This window comes from Pelmatolapia mariae, linkage group LG18, assembly GCF_036321145.2.
Source record: "Pelmatolapia mariae isolate MD_Pm_ZW linkage group LG18, Pm_UMD_F_2, whole genome shotgun sequence".
NCBI classification, from domain to species: domain Eukaryota; kingdom Metazoa; phylum Chordata; class Actinopteri; order Cichliformes; family Cichlidae; genus Pelmatolapia; species Pelmatolapia mariae.
In genome coordinates this window covers 29,405,256-29,421,325 of record NC_086243.1, presented here as the reverse complement: position 1 = coordinate 29,421,325, position 16,070 = coordinate 29,405,256, and the positions used below count along the sequence as shown (strand labels likewise).

The following is a 16,070-nucleotide window of genomic DNA, read 5'->3' as shown; positions in this document are numbered from 1 at the left end:
TGTGTTACTGTACCTCACTTTTATGTGGTTGGCTCTTTGTATTTGTTTGATGGGAGGAGCCTGAGATGTTCATTGTTGGATTGAGTCATAAATTAAATTGTAATGTTGTGCAACTTCACACAGACACCAGTATAACTTCTATCCATTCATTTAGACAGGGGCAGTAACTAGCAGAACCATGAGATTTACTTTGGTTTAAGTACTCTCTGACAGGAAGTAATTCTGTAAAGAACAGTAAATTACCAGGAAAGAGACATTACTGTTAAAACTACCTTTAAAGTATTTGAGCCCAGGCAGAAATATTACACAAATATCTTAAAAAGTGGACAAATTAAGTCAATATTTGGGGGAAACTAATTTCTTTCCCCCAGGAATAAAGTGTTTTAATGACTCACCAATGACAGATTTTGTATTCCAATGTCATGATGTAGCATTTAATTCTAATATGTACATAACAGAATATGAATAGGCAGTCATACAAGTATTTCAAATGGCAGACACTGATCAGGTCACTTTCTTCCTCTTTCTTTTGTGCGGTTCAGCTTTCTTTTTGCCACCATATTAAAACATTTCTGAGATAACACTTGTTCTTTGGATGACCAATTTGAAAATATCTACCGACAGTCCTATTTTATAATCCATGAAGGATCTTTTTTAATAACGTCATTCTCCGGGCCCAGAATGACAACGCCACACGTCTTCTGACCAGCACTGAGGTACCTGCAGAAAAAACCAAGAGGGATTAATTTGTGGGAATGACAAAGCTCTACTTGTTGTAAATCAACAGCAGCATCTTGACAAATTGCATTTTGCAGGATTTGTCAGTTTTACCTTTCAGCCACATCCACTAGGTTTTTATGGTCAACCGCAAAGAGTCTTTGTCTGTGACTCTGCTTCATCTCGTCCGTGACCCCACTGAGGAACTGACCCATGCCTGCACCAAAGACAGAGTCACAAGCTTTACATCAAAACATAAAGAATGCCTAAATTACAGTTCCATTCACTCTATAAATTCAACTCTATATTATTACTTCAAGTCTAAAATGATGCAAAATAGTTAAGGATGGGGGAAGGTAGCATGTGCACCACACTGGCTGTGAGAGTCTGAATGCAAAGTTCTGTACAGATGCATAAACACACACAAAATTTATTCTATTATGAAACCTTTTTGAATATTTACAGATTCATTCTCATGCCAGGACAGAATGTGTTAAAATCCTTTAAAGGTTTGATGTAAACTGATCCAGGCAGCTGCTTTCAGGGAACCTCTCATCACTCAGATGGCACCTCACCTTTGTCTGCGGGGGCCACAGGTGAGTCCACCGCTGAGAAGACTGACAGTTTGGCTTCGTCGATGTCTTGCTGGGTGAACTTTCCTGACTTTGCCCACTCGATACCGTTACCAAAAGCAGATAATGTCTGCACTGTGTTTGGATCCCTTGGACACAAAAGAGACAACACATGAGGTCAAAACACTCGAAATTCTTATCATAATTTGAACTTTCAGTTTATGCATCGTTGCTAGGGTTTAAAATAGGGATTAAACCTGTCTGTCCATTTATCCACTCTACAATCACATTTGCAGTTTCTCCAAGGTGGATGTTAAAACGACATATTTTAACTTAGAAAGTGCAAAAATGAAATATGTTCAGCTTAAAAATCAAATATAATTAACATTTAAAAATCTGGGAAATTGAGTTTTGGAATCAATTATTAACCAATTATTGCATTCCCACTAAACTAGCAAAACTCATATTCCTTTCACATTCCAGTTCTCTTTTAGGTAGAGACGGGACAAATTTGGGGCATTTCAGTTGTTTTGATAATAGAGAATAGATTGTCAGAAATGGTTTTTAACTGAAGTGCACCCAGAAATGTTTCCTGCCTTAACCACAAGGTCACCACAGCATGTCCACTGAGAAAAATGTAATAAATGCAACAAGTTATTGATACACAGTAAACCTTTGTATTGAACGTCTACCCACCTGTAAGAGTAAAAGGTGAACAGCCCGCCCCCTGTCTTGGCCCCACCTCCATAAGCTCCGCCTTTCTCACGGATCTCTCCATGAAGAAATTTTGCTGTCATCATCCTGGCTAAGATGCACAAACTAATGAACGAGTAAAGAGAAAGTGTTTACTGCATGCAGTTATTACAAATGCATAACTGAGAAAAAAAATGCAACACATTTTCAGTAAAATTAAGTAAAAGAACACACTAAAGACGCCATAAACTGTGTTACAGTAATTTACCTGCTGCTAGCAGGATGTAATGATGTCGTTACCTGGCATAGTCCTTGTGGGAGAAGGGCACTGCGCGAATACTCTCACTGACAAAGTTGACAGGGAAAGGCATCTGAAAGAAAGTCTTCATTGGACATGGATGGAAGGTTGGCTCCTGAAAAGTGTAAAACCGCAAATTAATTTAATTCTAAATCAGAAATGGATTACTTATTGAATTATGAAGATGTTAAGTGTAACAAAACAATTCTTCAAAAATTGATCAGTGGATTAAAAAAGAAATAAAAAAAAAATGTAACAATTGAACATACTGATATTAGTTTTCTTCGTGGGCCATTGTCATCCAGAGGGTTTATCGGCTTCTGCAATAAACACAAAGATTTAAAAAAAAGATTGGATTGATTATAACAATGAATTAATTCATTTACACAGATTTTATTTTTCCTGTTCAACCTCACCTCAATAATATTTGGTCTGACAGGTTTGCGTTCCTTTCTGTTCTTAGCCACATCCTTTATAAAACCCTCCAAGTGTGCCGCTGCATCAGATACTTTCTCTGGAGTTGAGTTGATTGCACATCTATATGGACACATTTAAAATAAGAAGCTTTGAGTGCCTGATATTTCACTATTTTATAGTTCACTAATTACAGTGAAATAAAGATAAAGTCTACATATAGCAGGTGTATAATAGACCCACCTCATGTTGTCTGGGTTGAAAAGGTGTATTTTGATCCTGGGTAACGTTCGGATGATTTGGCTGAGGTCTGCCATCGCAGCTGTTCTCTTCATAAACGTAACCTGTTGTTAGAAGATGAAGTATTGGTTCCAAAGTATTGACACCATCACATCTCTACCCTTTGTTGCAGAAATTTAAAATAACATGGATAGTGATTTTAAAAATACAGTACATTTTCTTTGACACAAGACACTGTTGGATGGAGTTTGGAGCCAGGCCCGGGGACGGTGCCTGAGGGTGAGCGCCTAGTTGCTGGGACTTAGTTCATGAGGCCTGGGCGGGCCTGGGCCTGAAAATGCATGGCTTGGTCTTGAACCAGTCTCCTGGAGAGGGGCTTGCATCTGTCTGAGTCTGAAGTTGCCCTTGGTGAGAGGCAGTAAGCTGGGGTGGATATATTTGTATCCCCTTAGCTTGCTGCCAGTATGTTGGGTTTTTTCCTGGTGGATGAGAGGATTTGTTCCTGGCACCTTCGGGACAGGGAGGAGGTCCTGACTGTCATCCGTAGTCCGCAGGTTGATGATTGCCCCTGGCAGCACTTTGACAGCATTCGGAGCAAGACTGGGAACATCAAGTCTGAACGGACCATGTTCAGCAATGGAGGTGCTAAACATGGTCCATTGCACTCAGCTGAAGGTGGTTGGTGCCTGTGGTGGTGGTAACCCCCAAACCAGATGGTGGACACCTGAGGTGAAGGGAACCATTAGGCTGAAGAAGGAATCCTATCGGGCTTTGTTAGCCCGTGGGACTTTGGAGGCAGTCGATAAGTACTTAGTGATGTGGACACAGTACCGGTCAGTCGAGGTGAAGAGAACTGAACATAAAAGCAAAGCTCTTGATTTACTGGTCGATCTACATCCCTACACTCACCTATGGTCACGAGCTTTGGCTAATAACCGAAAGAACGAGATTACAAATACAAGCGGCAGACATGAACTTTCTCTGAAGGGTGACTCAGACTATAGCCACTACGCTTCCACATCGAAAGGAGCCAGATGACGTAGTTCCCTGGGGCAGATGCCTGAACCACCCATGTCCCACTAGGAAGAGGCCCCGGTGAAGACCCGGGACACACTGGTGAGATTATCTCTTGGCTGGCCTGGGGACACCTTGGTGTTCCCCCGGACAAGCTGGAGGAGGTGGCTGGGGAGAGGGAGGTCTGAGATTCTCTGCCTAGGCTGCTACCCCCACAACCCAGCCCCAGATAAGCAGAAGAAAATAGAAAATAGACAAACAAAGCAGATTTGAGTATCGCTGGGCTTTTCTGAAAGGTTAAGCCTTTATTAAAATGTACAAAGATACCTGTTCCATCCCACCAAAAGTCTCCTGGAGGTCTCCAGCTGGAGTGAGGTGACGACCTGCCCGAGTCATAGCATACAGGTGACCTGAGTATGCGATACCATTGGCCAACTCCTGTGCTGACTGCATCACCAGCACCCTCAGGCGCTCCTCGTCATCAAAGTGAGGACTAAATGACAAAATAAGACCCATTAACTGACAGTTCCATCTGTTGGTGTCGCTAGCAGTGGGAAATGTAAACAGCTGGGAGGAATTACCTGTTGAATATGTCGCTCCACAACTGAAACATGTGAGGAAGATTCCTCTCCAGGCACGAAGAAGATAAGAGGACACCCTGAAACAGAAGGTAGAGATCCAGATCTTCAACCACAGCAAGGAAGTGCTAAGAGCTCACTGAAGTGTCTTTAGAGATAAAGTCTTGGTCTAAAGTTTAATTCTATCCTTCATGAATTATTTGATTATTTATTATTATTTTTCATTTGTTATTTCTTTTCAGAGAGGCCAACAGATTCAGTTCATTCCACTGTGCACTGTGTAAAAACACAAGGAATCAAGCTGAAAGCTACTTTGTTTTGCATTTTGCACACAGAAATGATCACAGATAGAAAGGTGTTATTGGCTTAAAACACACACTTCGCTGGCACTGACCTGCTCATATGTATCCAGCTCGTTGCAGTCAGTGATGACCTGAGTGGAAACAGACATGCCCCCTGTCCTCAGCTCCATCTGCTGGGCCTGCTGCCTATAGTCCAGAGCTCCACAGCCCATCCTAATTAAACAGACAAACATATGCGGACACACAAACAGACATTTGAAAAATCTTTAATACTCCATTGTGCAATCCATTTGGCATTGCATCACAGTCTGATAATTTTTTTCAACAACCTAATCTTTTTTATGTTTTCCACTGTGATTACACCACAGCACACTTATCTTATTAAGGTCCCAAAAGACTGTGTTCATATCAGTCAACACCAAATATTAACAGGCAAACCAGAAAACCCAGAAGAGATTACCAGCTCAGTGCTAAACTGGTTTAAATAACATTTGAAAATAAAATAAATATTCAAAGCTGAAAAAAAATTCAAAGATCAGCTTCAGTCTGTAGTGTTAATCAGCACAAACTAATCCAGAAAACCTGATAAGTATTTCATTTGGAAATATTTAAAAGTATTTAAAGAATGTTGTATCAGCAGGAAGAGACATTTACCAGTACTCCTGAGCGCTAATCCTTGCTAGTAAGCACCGCATTTCAGATTCATCCTGTTCTGGTCTTGCAGACCGACAGGTTACTCACTTGGTAATAACACTGCAGAAGAGCGGGACGAAAACCCTAAGGTCCTCTGGAAGGGTGTTGAGATTACACAAAGCTCTGAAGTACACCAAACCATTGGTGGGCTGCTCACAGTACTGGACCGGAACGCCTCCTATGAAGAATGAGAAAGTGCTCTATATACAGTTTATATAAGACAACAGTTTTCATCACACACTCTTTGTAAATCAGCGTAGACTCACACCTGCAGTGCTTATTTGAACAGGAGTGATGGGTATCGTTGGCTCGATGTCGGACACTTTGAGTGCTGGCAGGCAGGAGACATCCTGGGTTTGACTCTGAGCAGCCAGCAGCTCCAGACCTTTCCGAGAAGAAAAATCACGTTATACTAACATCTACTGAATGCAGACCTGTCTCAATATACAATGCTTCAGGTCAGTAATATTCAGTTTAACAGATTACACCCACAAGTGATCAATCTTCTGGCTGTTCAAATGTTACCTTCCTCATAGATCTGCTTTCTGTCGCTGTCAGAAAGAACGTCGATCTTCTTCTGAAGTTTCTCCTCCTCAGCTTTGGCCTGTTTCTCCAGGTAGGACTCCTCCGGGCTCATTGACAGAGTCAGTCGGTGTGTGTTCTCCTAAAAGGCCAGTCAATGACAATTAATCCGAGGTGGCATCCTTTGTTAGCAAATACCTGCTCTGCATTATCCTTGTTAAAGCATTTATTTATTTAAGTTATCTATTTTTTTCCGTTTATTTCAGGGGATGTCTTCTGATACTACAACATAAGAAGTAAACTTAAACTGTATATAACTATGAAAAAAAAGTATTTCATTATACTCTCAGCCTGTAACTGTGCAATTTATCTTCCCAACAATGTTAAATAGTAAAGCCCTGAACCTCTAAATAACATAATTTAATGAAGACACACAAAAAAAAATATTTCAAACACTATGTGCTTAAATCACCTTAAAGTATTGCCTGACTTTCTCCTGGAGAAAGCGAGGGTTTTCCTTCAGGGCTTGTCTGAACTTGGCAACACTGTCGCTGATTCGCAGCAGCTCCACCGGGTCCCCATCATGGTTCCACGATGAAGCAATGTACTAATAACATAAGATGAATAAAGGTTTTGGTGAGGAATTTACTAGGATCATTTACACCTTATAACATATAAAACTCTTAAACACTGTACCAAAGACAGCCTCCCAAAACAGTAACAACAGACAAATTCACATTCTTGATTTGTACAGATATTAAACACAAAAACAGGGGAAACAAACATTCACTATGAGATTTTTATGCAAAAGGAACACACACTAATAAACACAGCACTGCAAAGCCACACTTGGATGTAGGTGGTATGTTTTTACAACTACAAGCGCCCTTGTAGTTGTAAAAACAAAAACAATAAAGGTCACAGATAAACAACAGTAAACTCACCGAGGCCAGAGACAGGCCGAAGTTTGTGGTCTGATGTTTAATCTGGATCTCAAGCTTATGGATAAGAGCCTCAATCCTTCTCTCCTCAAAGCCATTCCTTTGTTAAATGACAAGTGTGAAAATTATTCTTTGGCTTCTTCCTTCCTTCCTGTTTTAGCTTTTTTCAACAATTAAATCTTAAGTCATACATATGCTTTAAACCCTACAGTAAAGATCCTGCTGTATTCTGTTGCTCACTCTGTGCAGAGAAAGTAAAAGTCCTGAGGCATAAATGTTACATAAATATTGGTTTTTCAGTAAATACAACAAGTCTGTCATATTTTGTAAATTGTAACTTATAAGTGGCAAAGCTAGATGTGCCTCCTCCCACTGCTCACCAGTGGAACTAAATGCTTAACCAATTCGTGAACACACTCAAAAAACAAAACAAAAACATTAGAAAGACCGATGACTTTTATTTTGCCCAGTAAAAAAATTGACAGATTTTCCAGCATACAATGTTTTATTTGTTTTCCTACATTTTTTAAATCTGCTACATAAAGTGCAAGATAACAGTTGTTGTATAGGCTTTAGTTTGTTACGCCAAAGAAGGAAAGTTTGACAAGAGAGCAGACTTGATCAGGGAACTTACTCTATAATTTTATCGATGGTTTGGCTGATGATCTGCTTCACCCTCTCTATATCCTCCTCATCAACTCCCTGCAGTCCGATACTGAACGACGCCTCTTTGGTGCTGCCATCATATCTGCAGGATGCAACACTTGTATCAATACTCCACAAGTACATGCAGGTTATGGATGCTTAATTGGAATTCTTGCGTAACAAGTGGTAAGAGAATTTGTGAAGAGTAAGTAGGTATACAGACCCAAACTGTATGCATCAGTTATTAAACTTCCAACAAAACTGGTGAAATTAAAGGTTTGATGTGGATGTTATAACGCCTGCACACATACCCAACAACAGAAGAGAAGTCTGTTCCCAGTTTGGGTTCGATGAGAGATTTGTAGAAGGGAGAGTTTGGCCCAGAGATCATCAGAGAAGACAGCAGGCTGAGAGTGAGTCCTTCAAATGCATCAGTGATGCTAAACAGAGAAACAGCAATAAGAAAAACACCCATTTTTACTGTCAGGAACACTGTGGGAGAGTCAATGTTGAAACTTTAACAGGAACTTTCCTTAATGTGTGAAGCAGTGGTGGCACCTGTGTCACAGTGGGTTCTTATGGGTTAAAATGGCTCTTGAAAAATTATCTACAAAAAGGACTATATAAAACAACCTAATTGAAGTTAAAAAAAAAAAAAGGATCAACTCTAAAAGAGGAAGAAGTATGTGGGGTTACAGCTCATGTTGAACTGATTTTTAGCAGATATCTCTACAGGACACAGCAGGAAATAAATGATATAATCTTACTCTCCCAGCAGATAGCTCACACACACTGTGTTCTGCTTGTTTGGATCTGGAGCCAGAGGATCAGGACTGCAAGTCACATGGTCCTCTTTCTGGGAGAAAAAAAACCCATTCACAAATCAAACATTCAACTACCTTTTGTAGAACTAAAAGCATTCTTTGAAATGATAAAAGAAACAGAACTTTGTTTATCTGATTCAAGGCAAAATTAGCACTGAACATGTGTAAGAGAGGTAGATTATCACTCCAACACACTGCAGCAGAGACACGCTTAATGTGAGCTTACAGGACTGGTCCAGCGTGGCTGAGAAGGAACTTCTGTTTTCGGGTCAATGCGGTCAAACTTGGACAAAGCTTCTTCTTGAATCTGCTTCAGATGAGGTTCTAAAGGCAAATCTCCATAAGTGAAGAACCTAGATGTAAGAAAACATTTAAAAACATAAAAATCTCATTTGTTTATAGCGCAAGATATTCTAATGTTCCCAGTTCACATTTATTTTACAAAATAACCCCAAAACGCTTCAACCATAATTAGTCATAATCTTAAAGTAACTCTGGATGATTTATGCATGTGCCTATTTACCTTGCGTTGCTGGGATGGTAGTGTGTGGCATGGAATTGTTTAAGTTGCTCCCATGTAAGGTCAGGAATGGCCAGAGGTTCTCCCCCTGACACCACAGAGTAGGTATGGTCAGGATACAGTTTGTTCTGAAGGTGCTGGGCGTACAGACGCTCGTTGTCTGACTGTAAGTACACACAGCAAGAAAAATTATTCTAAACTATTTATTACAAACATTTTCTGTTTTTATAAATGAAAAAGCTTAAAGTTGGTTTGCAGCAGGCACTCTGTTAATTTTGAACAAAGTCATACTTCTTACTCTTTTTGAGTCCACACACAGACACAGTGTAACTCTGTATCCAGTGTTTTCTTACCATCCACCATCTTATCAGTTCAAGGCCAAACGCTGTTTATTTACACAGTTAAAGTGCCAGAGTGACAATTTTTATTAGACAAAGAAAACAGGAGTGCTGTTCAGAAGAATTTTTTACTTTCCTGCTTTTTTTCCTTCTTCTTTTTTTTTTATTTTTAAAGTTATGCAGTCTTTAAAGGCTTCTGTAAGTGTGAAGTGCCTCAAGCAGTTTTTATTGATTTAAAAGAAAGAAAGAAAGAAAAAAAGTCATATGAAAGTAAAGTACTTCTTTTTAAGTATGAAAAACACAAACAAAAGAGTTGTTTGCTTTGCATGTGATGGAGAGTTTGTAACCGAGAAGTACCCGAGGTGGAGAAAAAAAAAAAAAGAGCATTTATGAAAATATTATATTCTATACATTTAGAAGCTTTGTGGCTGTGTCAACTTACAAAAGCACCCTTCATTTCATTAAACACAACTCCTTTATACATTAGAGGGGAGTTGGGATCTGTGGGGTCTTCATTCTCCAGCCTCCAGCCTTCCTGCCTGGAAAATGAACCACAGACAATCAGATCAGACAGCCAGGCTTTCTTAGCTGGCTCAACAAAAAACCTAAAACCCCAGTCGGTGATAACAGGTATTATATTGGTGGTTATCGGTTTTATCTTTGAAGCTGGGTTTTCTGCTTCTGCCTGTGCTCACATAAAAACTAGGGTTTCATGAGACATATGACTGAACAAAATGATCACTGAGTGACACCAAGTTCAACCAGAGAGGTGATGATGATGATGATAACTGGTAATTAAAAATCTATAACGAACCAAGAATTAACAGTAAAATGTAACCTTGTTGTAAACAGAATAAGAGATTACAGCTGCAGAGATTTCATCACATAGAGCGACAAAATTAAGATTTTTATTTTAACACTGAGTGAAGTCGCGCTGCTGTTTTATTTCTCAGGTGTCGACAGCACAAAAGAAATCTGAAACTTTAAACTGAATACATTTAAACATCAAAGTTTACTGTCCCACAGTCTAAAAAAAGAGTCGCGCAAATGACTTCAGTTTGTCTTCAGATCAAACAATGTCTCATACAGTTTGCCCTTCTTTCAGTGGTTTTTGTACAGTACACTTTATCAGCTTGTACATATGAAACATATTATCCAAGCACAGACTCTACATTGTACCTAAAACATGCTGTAAATAAAAGAATTGTTGAAAACATGGCACTTCTGGACGACTTCAAACTAAAACTTGGTGATTCATGCTGATTTAGCCAGATAAATAACGCCACTTTACTGACACAGAAACCTCAGACTTTAATAGCTTAATGAGGCCGATTCACTTTAATCTAACTTTGTAGTTCACCCCTCAGGTATCTTCATTTCATCAGAGAGAACAGATCGGACACACAATCTATACTTTTCATCACTGTATGTAAGTACCACAATAACGGCATCATATCTGAAAATCAAACTTGTTTACCGTTTTGCACTTGATTTCAGTACAAACTTAATTGCAGTTACACTCGTAAATGTAAATACGTAACGATGATTTAAACTCACCAGAAATCCTGCTCTCGTAAACAAGGAAAAAAAACTGCATCCAGATACACCGATAGAAGATTCTGGAAGTCCTTCCCATTTTGGGTTGAGAACGGATACATGGTGTAGTCACTGGCTGTTCAGGAATAATGGGAAAGGTCTCATCAGAAATGTGAGAAATAACCAACAATCATTTAGAATACCTTTCATTTTCTTTTGAAGCTGAATGATAAAATAATGACTGGTTTTTGATTAAATAACCACTTAGCTTGCACTTCTGAGAATGAACTTTATTTGGTGCATGGAAACACTCATTGTTATTACTTAACGCTATAAGTAAATATAAAAAACATAAATTAAGAATAAATATAAAAAATCCAAATGTAAACACATTACTGTGCAAGAATTTACATGACTAATGAACAAGCTTTCACAGTTTTTCTCTCGTGGACTTGGAGGTCACACATTCAATTGACGTCCAAGTTATGCTTCCATACCTGTGAATGCATTCATGAAGGTGGACAGCGACCTATTGAGCATCTTGAAGAAGGGGTCTCTGCAGGGATATTTCTCAGATCCACACAGCACTGTATGCTCCAGGATGTGTGGTACCCCTGTGCTGTCCATGGGGGTCGTCCTGAACTGGACACTAAGCGAGAGAGACTTTAAGTATTTTTAAAAGGCTAGATTGTTTTTATATAGTTTTGTTGTGACTTGAGCTAAACAAACAAACAAACAAAAAATCCCCACAACGCTAACCTGAAGAGGTTGTTGGAGTCATCCCGTGCTGCATGCAGATACTGAGCTCCAGTTTTATTATGCGTCAGCTTCACTGCTGTGAGAAACAGGTCAGGGACCGCTACAACCTGGGAAGGAACAGAATTAGTAGCTTTGATCATAAATAGTTTGAGAGCAGGTTCATAAAGGATCATAGCTCACAGCAAGATAAATGCAAGTTCAGTCAACAATAAAAGAAATGTCACAACAGATCTTTCACATTTTAATCAGTAAATGGCTCATTTACCTGTAGAGAACAGTTCCACATTTTTGAAACATGTCTTAAAATATTTTACAAGCTAACCCCACATAACTTAGTTATACTGCATCAATGTCACCTAACAGAGTCAAGACAAAATTTAAAGTGTTCCTACTTCTTTGACCGTAAAGCCGTGGATCTTCTGCCCCGGTTGGTACTGAAGGGCTCTCTCTCTTGCTGAAGTGCTCTTCAGCCTCCATGTGTGCTGCTGTCCATTGAAACTTAAAGAAAAAAGGAGTGCAAAGTTTAGTAGGTATTTTTTACAAAGAATATAAAATATATCATACAAAATAATCATAATACATAATTTAATAATGGTTATTGTGGTTTACAGTAGATGCCAAAGTTTCAGTTATGATGTTCCTCTGAAAATGCTGAGGTTAAAGGACTGGACTGAAAGCCTATCATAAATTAAGCCAATGCCTAAAGAAAAACTTTGAATGACCGTCAGAAAGCCTGGAGAACTACTGCTCAAGAAAAATTAAAAATGCCAAGAAGGTATAGCTACTCGGAAGGAAACTATAAAGAAATGAGGGATGACTCAAGACTTTTGAGCACTACTGCACTTTTTTGGGACGTTTTGACCATATCCACCATTTCTTTTCAGACATGCCCACCCAGGTAAGAAGTCTAGTAAGACAATTTCCATTTGAGACCACAGGCAAATACTAATCACAACAGATCTCAGAATGACTTGAAATGGTACAACACCTGTGCAGGCTCATAGAAAGCCTTTATCAAACCCGAAAATAGCTATCGTTACCCGTCACTGGAACAAAAATGCAGACATTTAACCTCTACTACAGCTCCTAAAGCAATAATAACTGATTACTGGCTATAAACAGTAACGCTAACTCTGAAGCCATAGGTTCTCATCATTGATTGCATCAGCTTTTTCATCAGTCTTGTTTCTACTACTGTATATAAAGTAACAATATTTGAACTACACATCAAGGTTAACACTGTCTTTCTGTCTAGACAGAGTCGACAAAACACACACACAAAATTCCCTAATTAACGGTTAGCTTCAGGACGTCTTGGAAAACTCACCTTAAGTATTGAAGTTTCTGGAGCACTGACTTCGTCTGTCGAAACATTGTTCCGTCAGTTGCTAAATTAAGTTACTACCACTACCCTTAAAGTGCCCACTTTTAAACTTACACACACTCCTACAGGTTAATTGTCATTATTTTGACTGAGCATCCTGTGCCGTGTGCTCCTTCACATGCCGTGTGTAGCGCTGCCGTTGACGTTGAATGGGAACGTACACGTAAAAATGGCTGCGACACCGGCGCGCGTCGCAGATCTGACAACAGTTTTCTGCTCGATCTCACCGATCCTACAGCACTGCAATTCTACAGTTACCGACTGAGCAGTTTTTACCACGCGCAAAGCCGAACATTCACCTCGAAGCGTCCCTGTTTGTGATTGGTCAAAGTTGAAGAAGAGGAGATATGATTGGTTAAGCAATGTAAGGTCTCCGAGGTTACTAAACGGTGACTGGAGGGTTTTTTTGAAGGACATTTAAAAACGATCTAATTAGGGACTTTAATTTTGTTAAAATTTGTAAAGAACAACAATCTAAATCACGTCATTCCGCTCTCTAAAAGTTTATTAAACTTTAAAAAGCAAAACAAAAATACAGTACAAATTTATATTTAATGCAGTTACAAACAACCTCCAACAGATGTCAGCATAAGATGGCATTAATTTGACAAAATATAATTCTCTTCGAGCACGTTGCTATTAGTTTTATTTTTTTCCTTTTTTTTGATGTAGCACTCATTTCAAAAAGGTAAGCTGTGATTAAAAATGCAAATGTACAATTTTGCTTTCAAGCAGTGCATACACAATCTGACCCAATATTTATTTCAAAAATATTAATGTATATATTAAAACACAGTTTTTAAGCCTATGTTGCTGTCATGTTTGCCATGAAATTGCAAAATGGTTTCACTGTAGGAGAAAGCTTGAACACGAATAGGCCTAAATAATCTCTGTTATGTTAATCTTTGTCAAAATAAAAATTAAGTTACTTTATAGCAGACTATTAATCTTTTTTTTCTTAAAAAAAAAAAAGAATAAAAATCATCATGACAGTTGTGCGACTGATTAACGGTCTGTTGTGCCTTACAACTGTGTTAAAATTCCTTTCGATCATTGACATGCAGAGAGTTTTTTGCACTTAAATCCAAGTCTGAGCTGGCTGCAGGATTAGAAATATTTCATCACCATGCTCTATCTGCTTTAGGTTCATTTAATTTTTTTCTAAATTAAAGAGTATTTCTTCTTCAGTAGTTTCACAGTAAAAAAAAAAAAAAAAGAACGGTAAAGTTGCCAGTGCTCTATAGCCTATATAAGTAGAGTGTACATATACTTGAAACTGTATTCTGGACTGAAGCTCTATCTCACTTTAGGTTCTTTGCAGACTCATGTAGATGCATACATTAATTTATTGATTTGTACTTTCTTGAGGAAAAAAATGGATACAGTGACACAGCAACCTTCTTCAAAATAGACTATCATATCAAGCGATATGGGAATGTAAAGCAAACAATGCAACACAAAGTAATGTCACAAACTAAACCTTTGTTTTTGCTCACCCCTCACCATTTGGGACCCTGACGACAGTTGTTCAGTTTTTTTCTCATTCCTATTCAAAATTGCACCAGATACAATGTATGTTAAAGGTGAAAAAAAGGAATGCAGGCCTCTGCATTAGATACCCTAAAACGATGTGTTATAAAGGTTATACAGGTGTGATATATTTATTAGAAACCTTCTAGTGATGCTGCAGAATCACAATGGTATCCTATGGGATTAGAAAAGGTAGCTATTTCTCATTACACAGACTCCCCAGCTTCTTGTTTCTTCTATGCAAAAATCAATCTGCGTCTATTGGCAGCAACAGCCAACAGCCTTTTTTTTCTTTTTTCCTTCTTTCTTTCGTTCTTTCTTTCTTTTGAATATCTTTTGAGGCACCCACGGTCATCTCTTGTGTTGCACTGACAGCATGTGGGAGATTTTCCAGCAGCATAAAGAGAAGGCCTTGGTAAGCAAGCAGGAGGGGCTTTTGACAGAGCAGGAGCATCTTTCAGTGCGGTAGCTGGCTCCAGTCTGTTAGTGCCTGTTCATTATTACTAAAAAAACCCCAAAACAAACCTTGATCACACAAACAAGGGTTAAACAGGTAAACTACTGGGAAACAGGCAAAAACGATTACAAGAGAAGTAAAATGTAGCCATGAGGTAACATGATCTCAGTGAAGTTTAACAATGTTTTAAGAATTTGTAAAAGTGGATATGGTGTCAATGGGTTCAAAACATTTCTGTTTTTTCTTTCAAATTTTGAATTAAAGCCTTTTTTAATGTTCAAACCATCAATCTTTAATCTACAGGAGAAGAAAAACATTTCGGCTGCATGCCTCTTGCCTTGTTAATTTGTTATGATCATGCTTACGCAAAGTTTTGAAGAAGGGCTAATGGAGGAGTGGATCAATCAAGCAGTCTATGAAAGAGAACTCAAGCAACTTTTTATGTGTTTCTGATGCGAAAACAAAAAAAATGAAAATAAACTTACGCTCATATTTTGCAATGTGTTCTTATAAGGGATTTACTGTAGAAGAGTGGAAAAGTAGCAAACAAGTCTACAAAGTCACTTTTCATTTCATGGTGACTTTAAGGTCAACTGAAGGATTACATAGGCCTCTGTTAGCTTGAGCAAGCTCTATACCCCCACTCCTCTAAAAGCCCTTATTTAAATAAAGTAATAAATACATGCGGTCAAGCTATAAACAAGAGGGTTTTGAAAGCATGGAAAGAAGATAGATTTGACAATATGGCACACAAACAACAATTCAGTTTCCAAAGCATACTTTAGGTAATGGAACAATCATATTTCTCTACACAGGATGAAATGTTGTCAGGAAAGTGAGTAGTATGTTGCTGCTGATGTGTTTTTTCCTCCATGTAATCCACAGGATTTTATAAACGTCTGGACTGGCCAGACGCCGGTTCATCCAGGCTTAGGCGACCCATCAGTGTCAAATAGAAAACAAAACCCTCAGCTTCTCATGCTCTTCCTTACTTCAGCCTTAGAGCTTTGTTATCCAACAACATTTTCCTGTACATGAATGTTTCTTTTATTTCATAAACAACCTTCTACTCTCTGTTACGTTCACTATGAAT

The 16,070-nt window shown here is 38.7% G+C and overlaps 1 protein-coding gene across 1 annotated transcript; it reads right to left on the bottom strand.

Annotated features, from left to right (window-relative positions):
- Positions 1-114: 114 nt before the first annotated feature.
- On the bottom strand, positions 115-13,135 carry pitrm1 (pitrilysin metallopeptidase 1). The gene is made up of 27 exons (XM_063462032.1): positions 12,934-13,135; positions 11,999-12,104; positions 11,607-11,713; positions 11,345-11,496; positions 10,869-10,983; positions 9,754-9,850; positions 8,977-9,137; positions 8,680-8,806; positions 8,397-8,485; positions 7,941-8,069; positions 7,619-7,732; positions 6,988-7,084; positions 6,516-6,650; positions 6,047-6,185; positions 5,790-5,906; positions 5,570-5,699; positions 4,921-5,041; positions 4,530-4,606; positions 4,276-4,441; positions 2,938-3,038; positions 2,697-2,817; positions 2,550-2,600; positions 2,283-2,395; positions 1,986-2,108; positions 1,293-1,438; positions 832-934; positions 115-720 (listed from the first exon to the last, which is right to left on the bottom strand). The coding sequence occupies exons 1-27, from the start codon at positions 12,978-12,980 to the stop codon at positions 627-629; spliced, it is 3,078 nt and encodes a 1,025-aa protein (XP_063318102.1). The 5' UTR covers positions 12,981-13,135; the 3' UTR covers positions 115-626.
- Positions 13,136-16,070: the final 2,935 nt, after the last annotated feature.